Here is a 26,345-nt window from a genome sequence, read left to right on the forward strand (position 1 = left end):
AGGAGGGGCGAGGCGGCTGATCCACCGGTGTCATGGCTTCCTAACAGGAGGGGGAAGCGATTCAGAGGAAAACAAGGATTTTTGTTCAACACCGGAGCACTTTATCGCCTCTTTCAGAACCTAATATTGGGACAGAGGGGTTCGGCCTCCCCTTTTTTTGACCCCCCCTCCCCCAACGGCCGCCCCTGGGATCCAGGACCCTCTTTAATTGTATCGGTGAATTTCCACTCGGTAAACCGTGGAAGATGGCCGACCCGGCGGAGTGCACCATCAAAGTGATGTGCCGCTTTAGGCCCCTGAACGGCTCCGAGGTGACCAGAGGAGACAAGTACATTCCCAAGTTTCAAGGGGAAGAAAACGTAATCATCTCGGTGAGTTGTGTAATTGATAGATTTGAGCAGTTTGACTGACAGCCCTCTGACACAGTCAGCGGTAATAACGCCATGTTTGATTGTCTTGTAGCTACGGCAGTTAGCACCTTAGCTTGTTAGCTAACGTTAGCTGACCTGTTCACCGTTGTTCGCCGCTGGCCCTCAGCTGAGGCCAACAAGTCAGTCCCTCCTAAACTCATTGATAATGCGAGTCTCCAGCTCCTGGATAGTCGGCAGCAGCACTCGATGTAACATTTCAATGAGCAAAGTCAAGTTGCTGATTGTGTTTAAATGTCACTTTATTCAGTTGCCCTGTCACTGCTAGTGAGTTGTCATTCAACAAAGCCACTCGCACAGGGTGTAATGTCGCCCAGCCAACAAACCCTTCACGCTATACTCACTGCACTATTACCGCGCCATGAATTGATAAGTAGCCTTTCATATGTGACCATGCATCTATTAATTATGAACGGTTTGCGTCAGCATAAAGCGTAAGCCAGCTTTGATTTGGTATTGGGCTAACAGCCTGTTCGCTAACAGGCTAGGCCAGCTGGTAGTTGACAGATTAGCCGGCCTTGGCTAGCTGGCTAGTTTTAATACTGCTGCTTAATTATTGCTAACATTCGCTAGCTGACCAGCTGGCTACATAAACAACCCTTTTATGTAGAACAGCTTAAAATATTCTGTTATTGTTTCTAACGATGATCAAAATGGTGCGTCTAAATATTGTCATTGGCAGTGAAAAAGACAATTGAAATGCAGGCTTTTGGTGTTTTGTTGGCCTCCAGTGACTAAACACGTTATAGTTAATAACCCAACCAGTTACAGATTCAAGCTTTTGAGGAAATACTTCAAACACAAGTTTGTTTCATTGGTTTAATTAGCCTTCTAGTCATACAGAACCAGCACTTGATAAGGATATTGACATGGGCACAATCTCCCATCAACAGACGGAAATGCCCTGAATGATTCAGTGCCATGTTACCCCCACTTTATTGAATCAACCAGGAAATTGGCCTGAGGTCAGTTTGCAAACGATGTGCACTTGAAGCTTTGTCATCATTAGCCTATACAGTATGTCTTAAAAAGGCAATATTTGCACAACCTGTGTTCATGCCATTGCGGCATGTAGTCTATTGTATGGCACCAAAAAAAAAAGCTCAAAAGGAAAAAGGTGGGTCTTTCAACATGTTTTATGACTGGAGTAATTAAGAAGCATAAAAGCCTGGCTGATATCTCAAGTTTGAACATGCTATACATGTAAAAAGCCTACAGTGTATCATTTGAAAACAATCTTGGTTAAACATTATGTATCCTTAGCGACATATTATCGTTGTTTTTTGGACTTTGTGTCTTTTCTTACCTGTGCTTGAAACTACTTTTACAAGGCAATAGAAACTGATCTTGTATTGCATTCATAAAGTTTCAACTTTCAGCTGAGCCCTTTGGAGTTTAAACTGGAACCGTTAAAATACAACTGTACTATTCATTTTGTGTCGTGCCAAAAGAAAGGACTGTGGAAGATGTAGTGACTTCTTGAATAGTTGTACTGACACTGACTTAAGGCGTTTAACTAAAAGCATGTGTACTGTCGGTGCCCCTCACGCGTGATGTGGCCCAGCCCATTTCAGAGTGCCAGCCATAGTGGCAAATACCAGTGCACATTGTGAAGGAGGCAAGTGTTGCAGGGCCTTGTATCCTCTGCTAGAGCATCTGCTTTGAGAACTACAACACTTACAGTGCCCATAAGCAGCAGCACAGGCCTCCTGGGTAATCCCCCTTGTGTTTTCGCTCCTGGTAACCAGCTGTTCGACCAATCAGAGAAGGCAGTTGGCCGGGCACTGGCGATCTCTCTGTGTGGGGAGGGTAATTATTATGATGAAGCTCTTATCCAGGATGACTGACACTTAGCTCATAGTTGTATCCGTTTGGAAACCATTTAGGGCGTGGACCCTGTGTTGGAGCTCAGCCAGAGGTGAAGCTGACCACACAGCCCGTTGTTAAGACGTCTAACAAGCACTTTCACCATTGCAGGCCTTGGTGATGCTGCTTTGGTGTTCAAAGATATTGATAAAGGTATTCCCTAGAGCAGAGATTTTGTTGTCCAAGAGGAAATTATTGCAGTATGCTCTCACTCAGCTGTGGCTCACTTAAAAGTCCTGCCAGCCTTTTGCCGGCAAGGGAGGCAGAAGAAGTTTCCAGATGAGGTGGTAAGGGTGGCTCGGTTTGCCAGTGTAGTGTGCACATAACTTCTGTCTCAGTTTTGCACATACAAGATCCGTTTATTCCCTCATGATGTGCTGTCACGTTATTTGTATACAGAAGCCTGTTGCCTAAAAACACAGATCGGAAACTTTTTAGTGCAAAGGTGAAGTTGTGTGAGTGATAAAAAGGATTAGAGATAAAAGGAAAAGTGCTCTGAACATTTTTTTACGGTAAATAACAGAAGCAACTGGCACCTGTTTCGCTTCTTGCAGACTCTTTACCAGGAAATATGGCTCCCAACAAACCCCATTTGATAGCCTAGCACAAACCCTAATATATTTCATGCACCATACAATAAGAGTCATGCGGCTGCTGCAGAAGAAGAACTTTTTACTCCGTGTTAAAACACTCCGTCTCCTGAGTGTCTGAGCTTGGGCAAGTATCATAACAAAGCCATCCAGAAACAGGAATGTGTATTAATGTTTCAACAATGCTTTTCACTGTAATTACATTTTGAGCAGGTAATCCCATTAGACAGAGGTGTAGGTAACTAGGTCAGTAGCAGCAGTTACATTGAGCACTCTCAACTCGGGCAGCGTTATTGTTTGCTGACAGCGTCTGGCAGGCCCGATAGTGGCTTCCTGCTCTTGTTCGGGGCGGGTTAATTGCCACGATATGGCTAGCTGGACTGAATTATCATCATCTTAAGATGCTGCTGCTCTGTGTTGCACCGAGCTGTGCTTTAGATGTGACCGTCTGTCAGGAGGGATTATAAACCGGAGTTCAAATTAAGGACATCTCGGCTGTGGCAGTCCTAAAAATTCTAGAAGTGGTAAAGGTGACGATGGATTGTGTGCCAGACAGTGACGTGCTTGGGGTTTAACCTTGAGTTATGAATGTGTTGTCCTAAACAGCGGCGTCTCCGAGATGACACCAGGTGTTTGTCGACATTCTCAACCTACTCCTGCTGTTATAGGTTTTAAATGGTTACTGCAGGTATTTTTTAACCTCGACCTGTTTACCCTTGTGTTAAGGTTTAAGTAATTTATGGGGGAAACTATTTAAAAAATGTGTCCATTTATGAAGGAGTGTGCTACAGCCGCTCACTGGCTGCAATGTAATCCTGTCCGGCAATTCTGCACCGCCAATCATGGATGTCTACTTAAGTTGCATGTTTTTGTTACTGAAAGGCTCAGATTGTTAGGAAAGTGTCTTAGAACATTTTAGAAAAGAAGCGAAGCTAAATATTCAGCGATGTCATTCTTACCTACGCTCTCTCCCCTCCAACTCATCAAACTTTTTCCAGCACTCCTCTCTAAATCTCTTGCTCATATGTCCATCATTGTCCAAGACTTTAGAGTGAGACTCAACTGTGACTTGGTAAGAGAATCTTAACATTTCAGCGGCAAAAGCAAGCCGTTTAAGTAAACATACATTGTCGGTGTGGAATATCCTGATATAATTACATTGAAGCTGCTCAAGACTGGACTGTTTTTTTGGAAATTGTTGCCTCCATTATTCAGTCAAGATGCAAAAAAAAGAGAAAATAGTGTCCAGGCTAAAAAGAACCCAATTGACTGTTTTCAATTGAAGTAATAACTAGTCTACTGCCACTAAGTCATGTCATTTTTGGAACCTAGGGTATCAAATGTAAATGGGGCTGTTTCGTAATATAACTCTTAATATACCCGCAGCTAGAACCCCACCCACCATGCTGCAGACTAGATGAGTCAACCGGGACTTCAAACCTCTAAAGACAGCGTGCCATCTCAGTTGAACCTCAGATCTGCTTGTAGCATCAGTTTTATTACCCTGCGGTTGCCTTCTTGAATCCAGCTATCGATTGCCATCTCCCTGGAGTTGCGCTTTGAACTGTTGACTAGCCCACAGGATATCACAACCTGCTACATGTGTGGTTGTTTGAAGTAGGCTGGCTTTCAAGCTCAAGAGTTTTTTTCATTCAAAATGCTGTGGCGAGTTTGGAGAGGAGTTCAAATGGGACAGAAGAAGTTGTGTGGGGACAGATAACTTCGCAAAGCTCAACCAGCATGCAGCCGGCAGAGCAAAAATTAGGTTGAGTTCATCAGATTGTGACAGTTTGGGAGCGACCTCGTGGCAAGAGTGTCCATCTAATGCAGCACTCTCGGTTTGAATCTGGCAGGAGAGCTTTGCTTCATGTCATCTCTCCTATTTACCCTTATTCGCCTTACTTTTGTCTCTATTAGATAAACATCAGAATCAGGGAAACACTATGGCTGGGCAATATAACCATATACTGTCAAAACAACAGTAGAATGAAAAAACAATTGCATATATTTTTCTCTATTGTTTCTATTGGATCTATTATAAGCCTATTTTTATAAACGGATGTTTTTCAGTTCTTAAAATGAGTAAATGATCCATGCTTTGAATTTGTCAAGTAATTCATTCCCAAAGGCACAAAAATGTTGAGCAATATGGTTGTGTAGACTATTTATTAATTGAATTAGGGGAAAACATGCTATGCTTTGATATTATTCTCATGTTAAATGACCAGTATTGTGATATAAGGGTTTTGCCATATTGCCTAGCCTCATGGCAAGGTCACATGTTTCAAAAGTACACTTAAATTAGGGGGGTTACATGTGAGGGGCTGCATGTTTTCCAAAAGATTTTTTGCTGGATTGGACGCTTGGTGTCAAACTAATGAATCGCTGTTGTGTTGCCAGTTGGTTAAAGGAAGTAGAAAACCTGTCACCAGGTTTAAAGTCTAGTGAGGCTTCACAAACTGAAGTGTTGTTTTGGTACTCACTCTTCTTCTCCTCATTCCAGAGCAAACCGTACATGTTCGACAGAGTGTTTCAGTCGAATACGACACAGGAGCAAGTGTACAACGCCTGCGCCCAGAAGATTGTAAAAGGTGAGCTCTCTCTTTTGCTTTTATCAGTACATTTACACACCAGACTTATTATTCAGAGGCATGACCATAACTAATAGTCTGACATGACCACAAATCTGTTTGGTGTCTTGTAGATGTTTTGGAGGGATACAATGGAACGATTTTTGCATACGGGCAGACATCATCTGGAAAAACACACACCATGGAGGTAACGAGGACTTCTGATAACCTTTTTATGTTTGAAAGCATCTTCACTCCACATCCTTGCATTAAATGCTCTCTGTTTGCAGGGGAACCTCCATGACACAGATGGAATGGGCATCATCCCCAGGATAGTTCAAGACATCTTCAACTACATCTATTCCATGGATGAAAACTTGGAATTTCATATCAAAGTAAGTAGTGAGAGATTAAAAGTGATTTTTTGACCCATTTATTTCGGACTAATATGGTCGTAGACTGTGTGTGCTAGCAACAGGCTACATGCTTCCTGTTTTTCAGTTTGCTATTACGAAGCATTTTTCTGTAGACGATATAAGTGAGGTTTTGCTGCATCATATTTTAAACTCCCTCAAACATGTGTAACTATTATCAAAAGACCTGGACACATTTCTTTCTTTCCGTCATTCTTTTGAATTAAGAATTGATGCCGTCTTTGTCTAAACAAAACCAGTTTCTTTTCCATGCTGTTTTTGTTGTGCTGCTGTTGTACATCACAGCCCCCTTGTTTGTATTTGTTTTTTTTAGTGATTTCTCAGCTGGATCACCAAATAATGAGGCTCTTCCTTTGTTAACAGGTTTCATATTTTGAAATTTACTTAGACAAGATCCGGGACCTGTTGGACGGTAAGTGATTGAAACCCCTTCATCTCTCCTAGCTGCACATTTTCAGCATACACATAATTCACCAACATATGTACAGTATGTAAATGTGTAGGGCAGTGGTACACCCTCAGTATGAAATGTTTTGCTGAGTCAATATACCAAATGTCTCCTCTCATCCGCAGTTTCAAAGACCAATTTGTCCGTGCATGAAGACAAAAACAGAGTACCGTATGTCAAGGTGAGAACTAACTCGTATCAAATATCTGGAAAAACTTGTTTGTGAAGGCTGTCAATCTCACCCCATATTCTGCTGTCCTTTAAAGGGCTGCACTGAGAGATTTGTCTGCAGCCCAGAGGAGGTCATGGACACAATTGATGAAGGCAAATCGAACAGACATGTAGCAGTCACAAGTAAGACACCTTCCTATACTCTGAAGAGTCTGCAGGTTTTTGCCTCATGGCGCTGATGCATGGTAACCATTTGTCCCGTAGACATGAACGAGCACAGCTCCAGGAGTCACAGCATCTTCCTGATAAACGTCAAACAGGAAAACACTCAGACGGAGCACAAGCTCAGCGGCAAACTCTACCTGGTGGATCTGGCTGGCAGTGAAAAGGTAATGTCAGTCGTACATATTGATAGAAGATTCATTCATGATTTTAGGATTACTCTGGTACATTTTCCCTGTATTGTGTGAACAAAGAGCAGCATGGGACCTTGTTGACGTTATTGTTTATGTGATTTTCAGGTCAGTAAAACAGGAGCAGAGGGCGCTGTGCTGGATGAGGCTAAGAACATCAACAAGTCTCTGTCGTCTCTGGGAAACGTCATCTCTGCTCTCGCTGAAGGAACGGTCAGTGCTTCAACTCTGTTCATACTTACTTTCTTAAATCTGTTTGTACATTACGTTGATCCGTTTGTTGAACATACAGGCGTGTTCTGTGGGTTTAGAGCTTTTTAATTTGCACTGTGAGCAAATCTGAATGATCAGAATCTAATTACTAATAGTATTTAGGCTTTATCCCGTACTTCTCAAGCATCATTTTGTTTCTGTCCTGTAACTTATTCAGAAGCAAAACACAGATCTGTTATAGCCTCAGGTGATTTATTTTCACCCAAATGTTGTTTGCAGCGCTTTGAATGACAGACTTTACTGTTAATGTGGCATACAGTAGGGAAGTCTGCTTTCTACCGGCTGCACAGCCCAGAGATTGGTGTTCTTCCTCTCATTCTCACTTAGCAGCATTTTTCTACCTTCTACATGTCCTTTGTGTCTCAGAAATAACTTTAGCAGATAGAGGCTTTCCTTGGAGCAATGTTTTGCTTTGAGGCTTCATAGTGATTTCACGCTCTTCACTTTAATCAACAATGTGTTTGTTCTCGGGGCCCCCCCCCTCTCTGTCAACAACCTGAGGGCAGCAGCCTCAGATATATTTATGATGATGTGAAACAAATGAGCTATTGTGCAGAGATGTCTCACTCCTGACTGAACATCCTGGGGTTTATAGCATTACAGCTGCAGCTAGCTGTAAATATAATAAATCAAGTTAGCGTTTAACTACACATTACAGATTGCATCATGGTTTGATTTATCTGACAACAGCATAAAGATCCAAAGAATCCAAATATATGTAGATGATAAAACATTGACTTTTATATAACTTACATTTTCTCTCGAATTGAACCAAGCTGCAGGACCTTCTTGATGGAAAGGTTTTCCTCTGCGGTTAATTTTTGAATTGCAGTTTTAACAAACGTATTTGTTACCCCTTTGCTGAAAATCTTTTACAAAATTCATGTGCACACGTATGCTAAAAAATAAAACAATAATTGGAAAAATAAGGCTAATCAACCCGTAGCCTTTTTCCGGTATCCGGTCGATTTGTGCATGTCTACGTCCAACTGCAATATCATTCTACCAAACTCATGAGAAGTGCTCCTGAAGCTATCACATCCAGTTTGCTCAATGCTCGGGCCTCCCATTCACTTTTAGAACTGCAATAGTATTCATTTTAGTATTTTATCCTAACAAGGAGAATACCATACTTATGTCGTGTTTTATTCCTCTGTCACTCCGGGGTTTGTCGTGATGGGTCTCATTGTCAAACATCCACATTCAAAGATGTCTGCCGGTGAGAAGAGGCATCCTAAAGTCACCTAGATGATCCAATATCTTCGAAACAACGAAACAGATTTGATGTAATTTTCTATGTTTCATTACAGTCCGTTAATATTTGCTCTGCTCATTATGTGTATGTATTTTTTATGTATACCAGGCCTACATCCCCTACCGAGACAGTAAGATGACCCGTATCCTGCAGGACTCGCTGGGAGGTAACTGTCGAACCACCATCGTCATCTGCTGCTCGCCTTCCTCCTATAACGAGAGCGAAACCAAATCCACCCTCATGTTCGGACAAAGGTTGGTAGGCCTGTCGAACAAAAAAAAAACACAGTGCTCTGTCATTTCCACCGTGTGGAACATAAATACATTCAAATTGAGAAATCACTTTCACAATGGGTCCAGTGATATTGCATTTCCATACCTCACTTTGAAGGAATAATGCATTAAATGTTTAGAGTGTCTTTAGTGAAATGAAACCCCTTTCTTTTTCTACATCCAGAGCAAAGACCATCAAGAACACTGTCACTGTGAACGTGGAGCTGACAGCAGAGCAGTGGAAGCAGAAGTATGAGAGGGAGAAGGAGAAGAACAAGACCCTGAGGAACACCGTCACCTGGCTGGAGAACGAGCTCAACCGCTGGAGGAATGGTGAGGAAGTTCACTCTGGGTTTTGCCATCGTTTCATCCACGCCTCTCCACAGATTCCTCAGAAACAATGCTGTGCAACTTGTCACGTTTCACCAAGAACATTTAGCTATTTTTGTCTGCGTTTGTTCTTCATGGAATAAAGGACAACTTGCACTATATGCCGATTTGATAGTACAGAATAAAGCTTTTGATGTAACCATATTTTCCATACCCATTCTCCTCCTTCAGGTGAAAGTGTGCCAGTGGAGGAGCAGTTTGACAAAGAAAAGGCCAACGCCGAGGTGAAGGCTCTGGACAACATAATAAATGAGAAGGAGGTGTCCACGCCCAACGTGCCCGGTGTCCGCCTCACCGACGTGGAGAAGGACAAGTGTGAGGCTGAGCTGGCCAAGCTCTACAAACAGCTGGACGATAAGGTGAGAGGACAGGATGATGTTATCGGAGCTGAATGGATGTGTGTTTGTAGACGTAGAACATAATGTTTACGTACAATATGCTAATGTATTTGTCTCTCTGTTCTCTACAGGACGAGGAAATCAACCAGCAGAGCCAGCTGGCTGAGAAGTTGAAGCAGCAGATGCTGGACCAGGATGAGGTGAGTACTGGAGCTCAGCAGGTGCAGAGTGAGCTGTTGATCTGTAGAGTTTCAGAGTGAGGTAACACGAGGAGCTATCACAGCTGTAGAGTTGTCTTTGTTTCTCTCCTGTCCTGTTGTCTCAAGTAGGACTTTTTCTTCAAAAGCAATAGGATTTTCTTACATTTGATCAAATAGTTACATTTTTACTCACTCTGTTTTAGTAGCAACCTTTTAAAAATATATTTTGGGCCAGTTTAGTCTTTATTATAGAGGGCTGACCGTAAAGGAACAGCAGACTGGATTTAAACCTGCGTTCGCCATAGAAAAGACTGTTATGTGTTGCCTTACATCATAATTTCACTGCTACAAAACAAAACTGTAACAAAATCCTTGTTTCAAGGATGTTTAAAAAGGTCATTTTAAAAGAAACATCTGAGTAATCTAAATAAAAATGCAAATGAAACCCAGCAAAGACTAAATCTGGAGGATTATATAACTCATAAATAATGTAAGAAACACAGAATAATTCCAGCAGATTTTCAATTTGAAAACCAGTAACAAGATTCCACTTCTCTCCCTTTTGCAGCTTCTGGCCTCCTCCCGCCGCGATCACGAGAACCTCCAGGCGGAGCTGAACCGTCTGCAGGCGGAGAACGAGGCGTCGAAGGACGAGGTGAAGGAGGTGCTGCAGGCGCTGGAGGAGCTGGCCGTCAACTACGACCAGAAGAGTCAGGAGGTGGAGGACAAGACCAAGGAGTTTGAGGCCATCAGCGAGGAGCTCAGCCAGAAATCGGTGAGCCGGGGACAGATATCACTAGGGATGCACCGATACATCGGTGAGACATCGGTATCGGCCGATGTTAGTCCTATTTACCACCATCGGCACATTGGTAAAATAAGGTGACGTCACCGATGGCAGTCGCCGATGTTTATGTTTTGCTACGTGACCGGGAGAAGTCGCATTAGTGTCGTTGTTTTTAAATCTGACGGACCAAATCTGAAGTCAGGGCATCATTTTAAAGGATTAGAACGGTGACAGTAGGTCTGCCGTAACTTTAAAGTCATTCGGAGGGGGGCGGGGGGGCGTCTCCTCTACTCTCCTCTCCTCTGTGAGGAGCTGCTGCTGCATGCTGCAGGACTTCTGCCCCGTGTACCGGGTGTCTGGAGGATCGGTAAATTAAATCCATCCTTCAGTGTTCTTGGGAGGCCGTCGTTTAGATCTGTGACTTTGTTATACTTGCTGCTACTCCCGTTAACTTCCAGAAACTAGTACTATGGCTCGCTCAACCTCTCTCTCGCGCTTACACATGCACACACGTATCCCCCACTCTCTCTCTTAAAGGGATAGGCTGCCTTAGTCTGCGTTGTGCTACCATTACAGGTTACATAGTAAAACCTCGGCCATCGGTATCGGCAAAAATTGTATTCTTAACATCGGTATCGGCCGACATTTTTGCAATCGGTGCATCCCTAGATATCACCATGCCTGAAGTCAATGTGACTCCTTTTAATTTGAGCTATTTGCCTTTCTTATTTGCTCTGTTAATATTCAACACACTATAATTAAAGGCCTACACACACACACACATGGGTTTGCATACACACATTTGCTGCTGCTACAGCCCCTTTCCTTCACAAAGACTTGGTGTTTGACTCGGTATCATCATGAGCCTAAGGTTCATTATGGTATGTTTATTTAGGAGGGAAATGCATTTACTACTAATAGGGCTGCAAGTTAGGATTATTTTTCTGATCTGCCGGCTATTCTCCAGATTTATCGTTTAGTCTGTAAAATCGTGAGTGAATATTGAAACAGTACCTTCCCTTCTTCTCAAAGTCAGATTAGATATCTTGTTTTTCCAGAGTCATTCAGTTTAATATGATATACCTGAGACCTAAGTTTGAACATTACTCAACGATTATTTGAATGAAAAACCTTTCTTAAGAACAACTCGTGCTTTCGGTGGCTACAATATCATTGCAGCTCTTAACCAATCAGATAAACCTAAACCCTGACAGTTTCAAGAAGAAGAAATGTCTCCTTTAATACTTCTATTGAATGCATATCACTTTGCATTAAAAGTGAAGTCTTCTCAGGATCTCTTCAACCTTAACAAACTGTTTTTGATTTAAAAACATGCTTTTTCTTCCTTTTGTTGATTTTCTGAAGGAAAGATTTAGCTAGGAGAATTGATTCAAGTCTAAATCAGTTGCTTTGAGCGCATTGCTTTTTTTTCCCTAATCAAAGGATGTCACAAGAAAGAGGAGAAATTGAACTTGAAGAACATTTTGAGTGTGTGTGTAAAAACAATTGACATTGTATTGCTCTTTGCTTCTCCATTGAAACATCTGAACATCTCTCCCCACAGTCCATCCTGTCGTCTCTGGACTCTGAGCTGCAGAAGCTCAAGAGATGTCGAACCACCAGAAGAAGAGGGTGACTGAGATGATGTCTTCCCTGCTCAAAGACCTCGCTGAGATTGGCATCGCCGTCGGCAGCAATGACATCAAGGTACTGAGAAGCCTTGTGCCCGCTTACTAACAACAGCTCCAGTAGAAAAACCAGCCTCTAGAAAACATAAGAAAAATGGAATGTTTAAATGGATGTTGTGATGAAGAAGTTATTTCACAGGTTGATGCAGTGACTGAAATATATTTTAAGTTACTAACCATCAGTGTTGGAGGAGTACCTTTAATTGTAGTAATGCCACAGTGTAGAAATACTCCGTTAAAGTCCTGAATTCAAAATGTTACTGAAGTTAAAGTTCAGAAGTATAAGCACTAAAACACACTTTAAGTGCCAAAATGAAAGTACTCCTGCAGAATGACCTTTGTTGGAATAATATATATATGTCACTGGATTGTGATGAATGATTCATTGATGTGTGCAGTATTTCTAGCGTTAATGGCTTGTGTTACTGACTGGTGCCTTCATTTATAATAGTAAATGTGTAACTAAAGCTTTCAGATAACTTTAGTGGATAAAAAGTACAATAATGGCTTCAACAATATAGTGAAGTAAAGCGTGAAGAAGAACTACTCAAGTTAAAAGGTTGAGGTTCTTGTTCTTTACTAGAGTAAATGCACATTCCACCTCTGCTAACCATGATGCATATTTAGTTCCATATCAATCAAATATTCCATGCATGATCACCAGTTCTTTAACCCTCCTCCTCTGCTCCTCCAGCAACATGAGGGCAGCGGCCTGATAGATGAGGAGTTCACTGTGGCCCGTCTCTACATCAGCAAGATGAAGTCGGAGGTGAAGACCATGGTGAAGCGCTGCAAGCAGCTGGAGGGAACCCAGTCGGAGAGCAACAAGAAGATGGACGAGAACGAGAAGGAGCTCGCTGCCTGCCAGCTGCGCATCTCCCAGGTATGTAGAAAAAAACCCAACTACTGTCGTGAACTGAAAGCATAGATGAGAGCAACTCCAACGTCACTCCTGGGGGAAAACAAAACGTCAACACAAAGTGGAAAACAATAGTTTCTTCATGCCTTAACGCTGCTGTGTAATATATTGCACACAAATGACTAAATGAGACTACATAGCATCATTACACCGAACATTAGCGGCCTTTAGCTTAGCGGTGGTGACGTGATGTTGCATGTGGGTTACAAAGTTGGCCTGCAAAAGCATGTCATCCCTGGATCTCTCTCTTTAGCAAAGGAACATTTCATATTAGAATCCTCGTAATAAATATTGTAGGTCTAAACCTCTGTGTTGTTTCTCTGTCTCCAGCATGAGGCTAAGATCAAGTCCCTGACTGAGTACCTACAGAACGTGGAGCAGAAGAAGAGGCAGCTAGAAGAGAACGTGGACTCTCTCAACGAGGAACTTGTCAAGATCAGCGCTCAGGGTAAGGACATGGCAAGAGATAAAGCACCAGCACTCCAAAAAACTTCTATTGAAGGAGGTTCAGTTAATGCTAAAACGGTTTGCTAATTTAATGATAATGATCCTGTTTGTTTTACAGAGAAAGTCCACGCTATGGAGAAAGAGAATGAGATCCAGAGTGCCAACGAAGTCAAGGTATGTTCCTCAGCCATGTTAAACAGTGGACACCACAGTTTTGAAGATTAAACAAACAGAAAATAGAAGATTTAAACTGAAATCCAGCACCGAAGACATTGCTTGAAGAATCCCAACATGCTAAATGAATGCTTTAATCTATTTAAAATGATATTGCTGTGTTTTTATGGCGTTTTCTGCAAGCTGTTCTGTCATTAATGCAAATGTTGTGTTTTTGCGTGTGTTCAGGAAGCGGTGGATAAGCAGATCCACTCCCACCGTGAAGCTCATCAGAAGCAGATCAGCAGCCTGAGAGACGAGCTGGACAAGAAGGAGAAACTCATCACAGAGCTGAAGGAGTAAGACTAACATTCCCGGGGATAAATGTTAAAATAAACAGACAATATAACTTTAAAAATCTGAAGGAAATCAAGGTTTTAGTCTTGGTATTTTGAGGAAGCAAACAGTATTAGTAAAATAACTTTTCCTCTTGTTGAAAGTGTAGCAGTTATTGAAATATTACCATTTACCCCCATTAAAGACGTAAGTAAGTATGCTAACTTAAACATGTTTGGTTCTTAGTCAGAACCAGAAGATCATGCTGGAGCAGGAGAGGCTCAGAGTGGACCACGAGAAACTCAAATCCACCGATCAGGAGAAGAGCCGCAAGCTGCATGAGCTCACGTACGTCTCGCGCACATTTTCTGACCTGATACAATAATGGTGCAGACATTTCTCACCAGCATTGTGGCATATGTGTTTGTTTGGTTGATAAACGTTGTATTTTTTGTTGTTCAGGGTGATGCAGGACAGAAGGGAGCAGGCCAGGCAGGACCTGAAGGGTCTGGAAGAGACAGTGGTGAGCGAGATTGGTTCAGTCGGTTGTAATCGTCTAAATGCATTTATGCACATTTCGATTTTAATTGCTCATCTTTTTTACTTTTCAGGCCAAGGAGCTGCAGACTCTGCACAATTTGAGGAAGCTCTTTGTCCAGGACCTGGCTACCAGAGTGAAAAAGGTGTGACTATATATGTATTTCTTGGGTGTCTTGCTTGGCTCAAAAAATAAGTGCACAAATGTTTACAAAATAACTAGTTTTGACCCATTCAGCAACATTTGAGTCTGTGTTTGTAAAGCTGATTCTATCTTTTTTTCTGCTGTAATTGTTGTGCTTATCTTTTATAATAGCTTAACGATCTGTCATGTTTGGATTACTGATGCTACGGTCGTAATCCTCCTTATTTAATGCCTGTTACTCAAGTTTTAATGCTTGTGTTTTATGTGTCGTGCAGAGCGCTGAGATGGACTCGGACGACACAGGTGGGAGTGCAGCACAGAAACAGAAAATCTCCTTTCTTGAGAACAATCTTGAGCAGCTCACCAAAGTTCACAAACAGGTACGATTTTTAATAAACAGAACTAGCAACTAGAGGAAATATCTTTCTTCAATCTTCTCCTGCTATTGTTTTCGTTGCTCAATCTTTCCCTAAATGTTGATGATTCAACACGACGCAAATTGTCCCGCAGCTGGTTCGTGACAATGCAGACCTTCGCTGTGAGCTTCCAAAACTGGAAAAACGTCTTCGTGCTACAGCTGAGCGGGTCAAGGCCCTTGAGTCTGCTCTGAAGGAGGCCAAGGAGAACGCCGCCCGTGACCGCAAGCGCTACCAGCAGGAGGTTGACCGCATCAAGGAGGCCGTCAGGGCCAAGAACATGGCCAGGAGGGGACACTCGGCCCAGATCGGTGAGTGGGGGTGGAGGAGAAACACAGCTACACCTTGTTTTAATTAGGGCAGAAAACACAGGATCTTTGAAATATCTCAGTGACTGGAACATTTTCTGTTATAACACTTTGAAAAACACAGCCAAAATGGACTAAGACATTGCAATGTTTAATATAAATATTATTTCTATGTATAATTTTTAGCCAATACTGCGCATGTCTTAATGTCCCTAAAGGATTTTTTATTAGGGAAACACTGAGCAGTTTTTTTACTACTTTACTTATTCTAGTATACATATTTATTGCTAAATATTGTAGTATTTCTGAACTGTTGTATTTGCCTTTATATATTTGAATTGAGTCGTTTTTAAGAAGCCCTCTGAAGTATACATTTCAGTAAAATGGAAACTTGGAAGACTAGCTTTTAATATATCTGAGAAACCGAACCAAACATTCTTTCATCCTGATAATAGTTTTATGTTCATTTTCTTAAAATTCTCCACAGAATACTTTATCAGCCTCTTTACAGATTTTTTTTTTAGATTTGAAGTGCTTCTTTCATTAGATTGAACGGCTCTCTTAACAGTTTGTTTTCAAATGAAACGCAAAGATGCAAGATGCTCAATCTCCTCTGTCTCTGCTCCCCAGCCAAGCCCATCCGGCCCGGGCAGCAGCCGGTGGCGTCTCCCACCCATCCCAACATCAACCGCAGCGGGGGGGGCTTCTACCAGAACAGCCAGACCGTGTCCATCCGGGGCGGCAGCAGCAGCAGCAGCGTCACCAAACCAGAGAAGAAGTGAGAATAACACACTCTTTGTTTTCAGAAAGCTCCACGATGCAGGAGCTAAAGCAGCACACATCAAAATGACCGTTCTGCTGGCGGCAAAACAGTTAGATACCAAATGAAATATTCTAACTTTCTGTATGATGTATTGATCTTAATTAAAAATTAGATTTTTGATGGAGGTCTTTTCCGAGATACCTTATCTAAAAAAAAAAAGGTCACACTCTAATATTCGTTGGACCGCCTTTAGCTTTGATTACGGCACGCATTCGCTGTGGCATCGTTTCCACGAGCTTCTGCAACGTCACAACATTTATTTCTGTCCTGCATTCATTTTTCGCCAAGATCTTGTATTGATGACGGGAGATTCAGACCACTGCGCAAAGTCTTCTCCAGCACATCCCAAAGATCCTCAATCGGTTCAGGTCTGGACTCTGTGGGGGCCAATCCATGTGTGAGAATGAGGTCTCATGTTCCCTGAACCACTCTTTCACAGTCTGAGCCCGATGGATCCTGGCATTGACCTCATTCTTTGGGCACATAACGTTGCTGAACCTAGACCAGACCAACTGCAGCAACCCCAGATCATAGCGCTGCCCCCCCACAGGCTTGTGACCTTTTTTTTGGCCGGGCAGTGTATTTGTTATGTCTGCATCTACGCTGTAAATCTAATTACGGCATAAAGCGTTCTTTAGTCCTAGTCCTTTAAGTCCTACAACCCTTAACAAACGTCTTTGCATAACAAGAGATAAGATTAAAAAGAAGAAGGAACCCTTAATCGTCCCACCGAGGGGAACCTTACATTCTGCATTTGACCCATCCTAGTCTCTCCCAGGACTTGAACTGGTGACCTTCCAGTTCCCAGGCCAAGTCCCTATGGAATTTGCCACCTCCGCCCTAAAAGAATAATAATTTAAAAGTTACACTGCAATGATGAAAACAATCAATACTGACATTTATTTAGAAATACAATTACAAACTTTTAGGTATTTTACCCATAAATGTGTTTATCAAATATTAGTAGTTTTAAGCCATCGGATGGCTGCAGAGATAAAGAACTAATCAAATATAAAATACATATAACAACACAACTTATTTGAAGTACAGATAAGAAGATAATAAACTAATTCTACTCATTTTAACCTTAACTCACTTATCACGTGAATGTTTAAGACGGATTAGAAGTAAAAGTATGTATTTTGTAATCCAGGTTTTTTTTGGTGTTATTACAAGAAAGCAGCCCTTTCCTTTTTTCAGTTTGGAATCAAACCATGGATAGTTGCAGCTGTATTTGCAGAAAGTCTGAATGTCATTAACGGTGTATTCTCTTTGTGTTTCTGTGCAGCTGAGGAGCAGCGGGACAGTAGGAGGACACCACTGAAGAAGAAGCCAATATCACCCCACCCCCGGCCGCCCCCCACAACCCGTCATTCCATTACAGCGAACAGGCTCCACGTCGCTGCTTTGGAGCCACGAAGGAGTTTCTGAATTATAAATATATATATATAAATATTCCTGGCCTGTACAGCTCCATCCCCCACACCTCTACCCACTCCTCCACCCCCCCAATCTCCTCATGACTTAACTCTTTTTCCTGTACTGGATGTAATAATAAAAAAAAGGAAAAGACAACAAATTTAATTTACACAAAGAGAAATAATATTGTTATCCACAGAACCAAAAGCAGTTGTATGGGCGTTTCTCGGCGGGGGAACCCAGCGAACACCTCACCGTGTGTAGCTTCGGTTTCCTTTTTCCTTTGCACAGTCTGTCGTCATCGGTCATGCGAGTAGTTCTGCACTGTGCCATGCTGAATGTAAGGGTAGCAAGATCTGAAAAGAAAAACACAACCTAAAACAGATACAAAATACCCCAAAAAAGACAAAAGGAAACCCCAACAGGAGAAATAGTTTGACCCCATAGGCTAACCTCTACGTTTGATCATCACTGTTATCGGTTGTTAACCACACTTTTCTCTCAATAGATTTTACATGCTACTTTAAGGAAAAAACAAACTAAAAAAAACAAACTGTAAGGTTTTGAATCGACTAGATGGCGTCGAGCACTACTGTTCTGTCCGGTCTTGTACAGATGTAAAATTGGCACTACTGCACACGCTTCCCTGTATGGAAACAGCAAGGGGAACGGCTAAACAGAAGGATTTAAAAAAACTAAAAAAGCCACGACGTGCAACAGTGTACTGTAGATGTATTTAACTAAATACCTGTGGAGGCCAATTGTTTTTATCATTAAGTTAAAATGAAACCTATACTCGTTATTGGTGACTTCATGAGAAGGATGTAAAGAATGTGAGAAGGAAGGGAATGATCCGGTTAACACAACAAAACTTCCACCTTTTGTTTAGCGTAGCTTATGCTAAGTAGCTAAATGTACTGTTTTTACTTCTATCAGTGGTTAATAATGCTGGCCGCTATTTATATCTCTCTGCACATAGGCTGCAGCGAATAGACTGAGATAGCACACACAACGCTGGTCCTGTCCTAGCATGCACACACACGCCCACGCACACACACACCACACACACTCACACACACTCATCTCCAGGACTTTTTGTGTTTTTAGTTGTACCTGTATCATGATTTCTTTTCAAGGGTGCCTCGCCTCTGTTGATTGCTTTTTTTTGTCCTCCCTCCACACTCTTTTTTTTGTTGTTTCTTATAGATTTAGACCCTGTAACTTCCCCTTTTTTTGGTTTGTAAATTTGCAGAAAAGCATTGTGTTTTTGCTGGGTTTAATGTACTGTACCTCTTTCATTGTTCCATAGACGTCGTGTAGATTCATATTTGAAACGGTGAGGCGGGCAGGGGTGTCAGTCGATGGGTCGGACCCTTGCCGCTGATCAGCCAGTCAGGAGAGCAGGGTCAAAAATTGCACAACAATCTTCTGTCATCACCTGTAGGAGGGGTGTATTTAACTAAATCTAGTCAGGGGTGTAGGACTTATTCATGTTTTATTGTCTTTTTGTTGTGTTTTTAATTCCCACCACAGCTTTTTTCTGTCTTTTTTTAACCCCGTGAAGCCCCACTGCATCGGCTAAGAGCTTGTTGTGATTGTAACCCCAGCGTGAGAACACTAACATCTTGTGCAATATACTGTAAAATACACTGTATATCATTTGGGTGTGCTCGCTTGCAGTGGTAATCCTGCCGTATGGAGTCAAAAAAAAAAGTACTGCCCTTTTCCTTGTTGGCTTCTGTTCCGCTAACTTTTAGCTCTCAATGTGTTTTCTCATCGAGGGCTTCTCTCATTGCCATTTCTCAAAATCGTGAAACATGATACAGGAGTTTTTTTTAGGACCTATTCTAAGATAAAAGGATGTGTACTGCTTTACAGTAAACTGATGTTTAGTGTGCCGTAGTAGATATTCAATGACAATATTAACGGAAGCTTTTACAAATACACCGTAAATATATCTGCTTCTGCAAAAAGAAATGTGGCTCCTGGAACAGATCCAGCTAGGATTGCGGCTTTCTAAAAGATGTCATACTTAACCTTGTAACAGGAAAGTGTAGTTTAATAGCACCTCCTCACAATACCTGCAAACACTCCGTGTGGCTGTTCTTGACTGGAGGAATGAGTCATTTCCAACGCCCTGTAAAATGGAACTGTTTGTTGAAGGCAAATAATTTAAAGAGGAATAATTATTTTCTACAAGCTGCAGGGCGGAGCAGCTCCATCGTATCTATGACAGGACCGTGTTTGGTGTCTATCGAGATGGTTTACTCCATCAGTGTAATCTTCTAGATTAGTTGTGACTTTGCAGCATGGACCTCAAAATGTTTATCCTTTGACCTACCACCAAAACTGGATATGAAATGGGGAGGGGGGTAGAGGGAAATAGTAAATGAAATACAGCAAAGAATATTTGAGGTGTTTACCTAAATTTGATTTTGCATTAATTCTAAATAAAAACAAAAGTGTAGCCACTTTTTTTATTACTGTGTAATAGTTGGTCAATTTTTAAAAGGACAGTTTTGAGGATCTATCAGTGGACAAGGTACTGGATCATTCCTGGAGAACTGGGGCACAAATAGCACGGCTCTGATGAGGACGGAGATGGGAAGTTCATGAGATCACAGTTTTGGATTGATTGCATGATGTAAATGTATGTGTGATTAAATAATTATGAGAAAACGAGTGCTTCTCTCTTTCTGTTGTCTTGTGTTCACTTGAAGTCTTCCTCATTATTTAGCGGACAGTCACTGTGTGGCATCACACTTTCCTAAAAATGAGTTCTGTTCATCCAGGACAAATGTGCTAATATTTCAGTGCATTATTTATGGTTTAGACCCTCTAGTTCTTATTTCATTAAATTCTATTTCTTCAACGTACTGGTGTTTTTAGAGGACACTGTTCTTGAAACTAACAGTTTTGGATCAAGCACTTCCTGATTTGTCTCGAAAGCCGTAAGGAAAAATGCTTTAATATTATAGAAATATCTAACGTCTTAAATATTTCATTGAAACTGGGTTATGTTAAATTGCACCTATTCTAAAATATATACACTTGGACTTTTATCTAATACTGCTTATACTGTAGGTATGTGTATTAGAGTAGAACATAAACAATTATAAAATATATAAACATCACACAATGGAAAATAAAACAACTTAAAAATATATATATAGTTGACTGTGAAGATAAAAAATCAGTAAACTGTCTGGCAAATGAAACACTGTTGAATGGCCAAATTACAGCTAACTCAAATAAAAGTAGGAGGCGATTTGTTTTTATCATGAAAGTATTGTAGAGTGATACATCCTTCAATAGACGATCTTATAGTATTGTCATATTGTATTATATTTCCTTGAACTCACTTTCCCTTATAATGATATTATATTATATATTTATTTTTCATAGGTCAATTACTAAAATAGCTTTTTTAATTGTACTATTTTTTTATTTTGCTAAGTATTCTTCTTTCTGTGTCTCTGTATGCACCACATACCAAAGCCAATGCCTCGTATGTGTAAACCTACTTGGTAATAAAACCAATTCTGATTCTGAGTCACAATTTCGAGACACTTGATAATTATGGTGATTATTTCGTTAACGTTTCTCATTATTATTTTTTCATCACCTTGGTGCAAATAGTCATATTTATTCTGAAACCACAGAAGAGAAGTGATACATCTTCACGGAGACGATCTTTGCCTAAAGGTAGTTGCCAAAGTTGTTGCAGACAGGCTGAGTCTACGGGAGCGCGCCTGCTGTCGATTACACCGGCCAGGGAAGAGCAGGAGAGACGGGGGCGCGCTTGCTGTGGATTACACCGGCCAGGGAAGAGCAGGAGACAAACTGACAAACTGACAAGTGAAGAGCCAGGTTCACACGGTGCTCCGTCGGTACTTCCCCAGGAAACTTTACCGGATTTTAACCTCACTCTGGAGCCTTGGACTGAGTTTCTTTTTCCGCCACGGAGTGTCCCGCCCCAGTAGAGAAGGTACGTTAAGGTGCGAATGTTTGGGAGTGTTTAGCAGGAAGGCTAATTAGCTAGCTAATGTTAGCCACAGATTAGCTTTTGTAAATCATTACAGACAGGAGCTGCAACTCTGTGTTCATCTTACAAAACGTGAGTATTAGTGAAAGGTGAGACTTTAACATTTGTGTTACGTATTCCCATAACCAGGAACTGTAACGTTTACTAACAGAGGTGGGACAGGTACTTATATCTTGTACCTGAGTAAAAGTACAAATACCAGTGTGCTTTTTTCCTCCGGGGGATAATTCTTCTACTGAATTGGATGTTTAGCTGCAGAGGTGGAGTACGTACTCAGGTCTTGTACATTTGGAAGTACCAGAGTGTAGGAATAGTAAAAGTCCAGCATTCAAAAGGTTACTCAAGTACAATTAAAAAAGTATTGGCAACTAATTGTACTTAAAGTACCACAGTTGTGTACTTACTTAAGTACTTGCTCTTGTTGCTATAGTGATTGATATGTGCACTGATGTGTTCCGCATGCATTTCTTTGCAATAGTGAATCCTTACTTGCCCTATTCCTAACATTGCTAGTCAGTTAGGAATATGATCATTTAAGTAATTTGGTAACAATCCTCCCGATGTTATTGTTCTTACTATAATTATTATTGTCTCTTTAGTAACTCTGGCACATCAATGTTCTTCAGGATAACAGTGTACCTTTGTAATGATGGACTGCTTTGTTGTTGGGTTAGTCTAACCCCTAATCCTAATCCTATACATTGAATTGAATTGAGACTCTTGCTTTTGGACTTTTAGTTGATCTATTAAAGCATTTCGTGATTTTCTCATATGCTTTTCATAGGCATTAATGCCTCTTTTGTGAAAGACTAGAAGTAGGGTCATCCAAAGCTAAATCAAGTTTTTATTGCAACTTTTAATCTCAAATAGTACGAACACCATAAATCAAATGCAACCTTTTGATTTATTTCCCAGGAAGTGTGAGTAGCAGGGTGTACTGTATCGAAGGAATGTAATGCCATGTTAAATTGGATTTGTGTCAAGTGTTGATTCCCACTGCCAGCTCTAATTCCTTCATTGGGAAATCTAGTTGGCTCTAAACACACCTTTTGTGTTTTATTTATGTTCCCATTTCTCTCCTCTCTCCCAGTTGAGGTTGGCCGCAGCAGGCTGTGGGTGGTAGAGTATGACAGATTGTGGTCACTGACAGTTGCAAGAGACCCGGGGGAGTTGAGTTTTGAGGAGAGTTGTGGTGAGAGGTGCCTAACTGGGACAGCCTGTGCTGAATCTAGGCTGTTTAGGGGAACATGGACCTATATTTGGTGTGATTACGTGCGAAGCTCACAGTGCTGTCCTAACAGGCTCTGCTAGTTTCTGATGTAAGCAATTGTGACTTCAGATTCCCATTTTTGAAGATTAAGACCACCCATACTATCAAAAAAGGCAGATTCTCCCTCTTATGAGCCATTCTTATGTTGTTCATTTGTTCATTTTAAATTGTGTGCATAGATTGGGACTTTTGCTCAAAGCATTGAAAAGTGGGCCAAGATGCAAGACTTAAATGCAGCACATCCATCAGTAACATGTCAGGTTTACACAAATCTCATTTATAAAAGTCTTAGAGGGATTATTTATTTAGTAGAAATGAGTTTAGATGAAAACACTGTATGTATCAATAAACTTATGTAATCCTATCTTTCACTGTAAAACATCGACATTGATTAGCTGTTCTGTAGAGACAACTCATGAGCGTTCAAATTGAGCTTAGTGAGCCTGATAACCTAATTTCGCTTCTCTTTAAATAACTCTATAACGGGAGAGAAATGTGCTCTCTGATGAAAATGACTCACTCAGAGTAATCACTGGCAGCCGGGCGCTGGACCCGGCTAACATGTGTCATGTGAGAACCCATGAAGAAAGACTCACTTCTCCGGGGTTTTCTGGAAAGATTTCAGGAATTTAGTGTTGAAAAAGTCTTTCCAAGGTGCTGCCTTTTTTTGTTGTTGCTGAGGGCGGGAGAAAATTGGAGGGTGTGTTTCCTACATGTGCTGACAACGGCACATTTTTTCACCACATAACACTTCAAATGGACCCACATGCATTCATCTACCTTCCCATCTCTTCAGCTGAGGCCTTGCCATCGTGTCCTGTAGCTCTGCATGGTTTTATTTCCTGGGTTCCACTCCACGGTGCACTCACTGTTAATCTTATTACCATCACATGAAATTAAAGTGCTTCCTCTGATCTTGCTGATTGGACTCTAAGAAGATTTGTCCACTGATGCTGGAGCTTAGTCTGGACAGGGAGGAGTGAAAGAGACAACAGCCTTCAGGCACCTAACCCTCTAGAATAACCGAAAGGCCTAACCAATATGTTGGTTGTGGTCTTGCCTCCCCAACCTTCCATCTTCAAATGGTTGGATGACTAGCAAAAGCTAGAAAAACAGGTTAGCCTATATTTGCATTCAACCACAACAAACTGTACCTAAAAATCCATACACGAATACTTACTCAACAATGAACATGTTAGCAAAATAGTTGCCCTACTTCTCTGTCAATTGACACAAACTTAAATCAAATGTTTATTTCAGCTGTAAAAAAAAGTGTGTTTTCACTGAAATATGCATTATTTAATTTTGATGTGAAGTATACAGTATAAATCATGATACCATAAGGAACGGAAATGTAGAATGTGAGCTGTTACGAGGGAAAGATGTGCTAACACAGCAGCAATAAAACCTGTTTTAGATGAGCGACATTATGGGAGATGATGTTTGGTTTTTCAGTCTCCGTCACTATTTGAATCAACAGCTGTCAGACGGGTTTGTGATTAACATAAGAACTCTGGCAGGATATTGACGAGGAGTGATGTAGTGAAAAGAAAACAACCAGGGGAATGTCGCTAAGGACGGCAGGAAATTAAGTTTTGTCTATCTGCCGCAGTGATTTGAGTCCCAGACAATTAAGAGAGAAGCAATATCTCCTGAATTTCTCGCTAAAGAAGGTCATATTTGCTGTGAAGAATTGAACAAACGGACTCTGGACAAACCACAGAGTTTTTATATGAAATGCAACACTGTGACACATTGTGAAACCGAGCATTAAGTGCAGGAATGTGCACAGATACGATCTCACATGCACTTTATCTACTGCGAGGTAGGGTTCAGTGAAAACCCTGTTGTTTGGCTGCTCATTTATGGATAAACCAAAATACTAATCCTTTTTAATTGATACATTTTTCCATATTGTTTGCAAAATGTTTAGTAAAAAGAATGATTAATTACAAAGCACATTTCCCAATGTTGACTTCCCAATGTTGCACATTCACGTATCAACGAGTGTAATACTTCAGTAGCCCGTTGTGTGTTGTGACTGCGACCTGTGACGTGGCATCAGAGGCTGTGTTTTGTTTCATTTGGCTAATAGATACTCTGTTTAGCCAATGGATTGGTGTGTGTGTAAGCCAGCGAGGTAATCCCAGATGATATTATCCCCGCGGTCAATGTATCGCAGTAATCCAGGCGCTGTTGGCTTAATCACACCTGATCACATACCTTTAAATAAACTATCGCACAACTGGTAAAGAGAGGCGCTACGTAGCGTAAGCACTGGATAAAAATAGAATGGTATCTTCATTTTCTATCAATAATTTCCATCAGGATTGGCAATGAAAGTCTGTTGTTATCGTGTGGTTGGGATGCTAGCTCTGTTTCTGTGTGTGCGTCATAAATATAAAAGCCTAAAGAGATTTCTTGCCTCAATTGTCCGTTAAAATCCTATTTTTTGTGTTTAAGGCAAAGTATTTCCTGGATGTGAGTTCCTGGTGACTGATTGCAACTATGAATGTCCTTGTAATATCCTGCATTAACTCCTGAAGCTGTAATAAGCTATAGTAATATCCTGCCACATAATGCATCCTCCACCGCTGTCTGGGTTGGAGCTCAGCTGGGGGCAGAAGTCTTACGAATTTCATCTTGTTTTTAAAAACGCAACTTTATTTCCTTTAATAGAAACTCTTTATACAAACATGGAGCCCAAAGTGCTTCATTAAGAAAACAACGACAACAAATCAATGTTGTTTTCTTAGACTAAGAATTGAAAACCATTGATAGGACTAAGGCTTTACCATTTATCCAAATTAAAACAGAGATCTTTTAATTTCCTTAAAAAATACAGCGAGAGCTTGCTATGCTAATATCCAGAGGCAGTCAATTCCACAGTTTAGGGTCATACAACCAACTTTTACAAGACCAAAGAGTTCCCAGTACCGCATCTTTTACTCCAGGCTGTTGAATGATACTGAAGTTAGGAGGATAGCATGTGGACGCAATAGGCAAATATAAAAGTTAGACATTTGCAATCGTTGATCCGACAATTGTGGTGAGTGGAATCCTCATGAGGGTTGGCTCTGATTGTGTCTGCTTTTAGCTGCGTTTTCAACAGGAACTGAAGTTGTTCCTAGAGTGTTGGTTGTTTGCATGAATAAACAAACGCAGTGATTAATCTACTCTGGGGAGTAAAGGTGCATGTGCGGAAACACCTGTGTCACTTTGTCCGTTTCATATCGTGACAAAATGCAGTTTGGAGGCCGGACATACTCACTACTACTACTCTCAACCACAAACAACTTCAAGATTCACGTTGTGAGCAATCTGATGTCTGTGAAAGTTGTCTAGTGTAACTGTTTTCGTGTTGGCTTCTGTTTTAGTTATTATTTCCCGTCCACTACGGATAA

At 41.2% G+C, this 26,345-nt stretch overlaps 2 protein-coding genes across 5 annotated transcripts in view; both read left to right on the forward strand.

The window, feature by feature from the left end:
* Positions 1 to 20,308, forward strand: LOC134865818 (kinesin-1 heavy chain-like). Its single transcript, XM_063885553.1, is given in 27 exon segments — positions 1 to 371; positions 5,388 to 5,475; positions 5,589 to 5,662; positions 5,745 to 5,849; positions 6,252 to 6,300; positions 6,462 to 6,517; positions 6,603 to 6,690; positions 6,772 to 6,896; positions 7,029 to 7,133; positions 8,557 to 8,702; positions 8,905 to 9,053; positions 9,282 to 9,469; positions 9,580 to 9,648; positions 10,217 to 10,423; positions 12,000 to 12,036; positions 12,039 to 12,142; positions 12,818 to 13,006; positions 13,373 to 13,490; positions 13,608 to 13,663; positions 13,892 to 14,001; positions 14,225 to 14,326; positions 14,441 to 14,501; positions 14,590 to 14,661; positions 14,936 to 15,040; positions 15,171 to 15,387; positions 16,015 to 16,162; positions 17,496 to 20,308. Coding segments are annotated over 27 exon segments (2,898 nt in total). The 5' UTR covers positions 1 to 245; the 3' UTR covers positions 17,500 to 20,308.
* Positions 20,309 to 21,382: 1,074 nt separating this feature from the next.
* Positions 21,383 to 26,345, forward strand: part of LOC134865780 (rho GTPase-activating protein 12-like) — a 46,960-nt gene continuing 41,997 nt past the window's right edge. For 3 of the 4 annotated variants that reach the window (XM_063885489.1, XM_063885491.1, XM_063885492.1), the window contains exon 1: positions 21,383 to 21,614. The gene's annotated coding sequence lies outside the window, so the exon portion shown is untranslated. Of the gene's footprint in view, positions 21,615 to 21,637; positions 21,744 to 26,345 lie in introns of those variants that run through there. The other variant, XM_063885490.1, reaches the window with a different exon arrangement.

This window comes from Eleginops maclovinus, chromosome 6, assembly GCF_036324505.1.
Source record: "Eleginops maclovinus isolate JMC-PN-2008 ecotype Puerto Natales chromosome 6, JC_Emac_rtc_rv5, whole genome shotgun sequence".
NCBI lineage: Eukaryota > Metazoa > Chordata > Actinopteri > Perciformes > Eleginopidae > Eleginops > Eleginops maclovinus.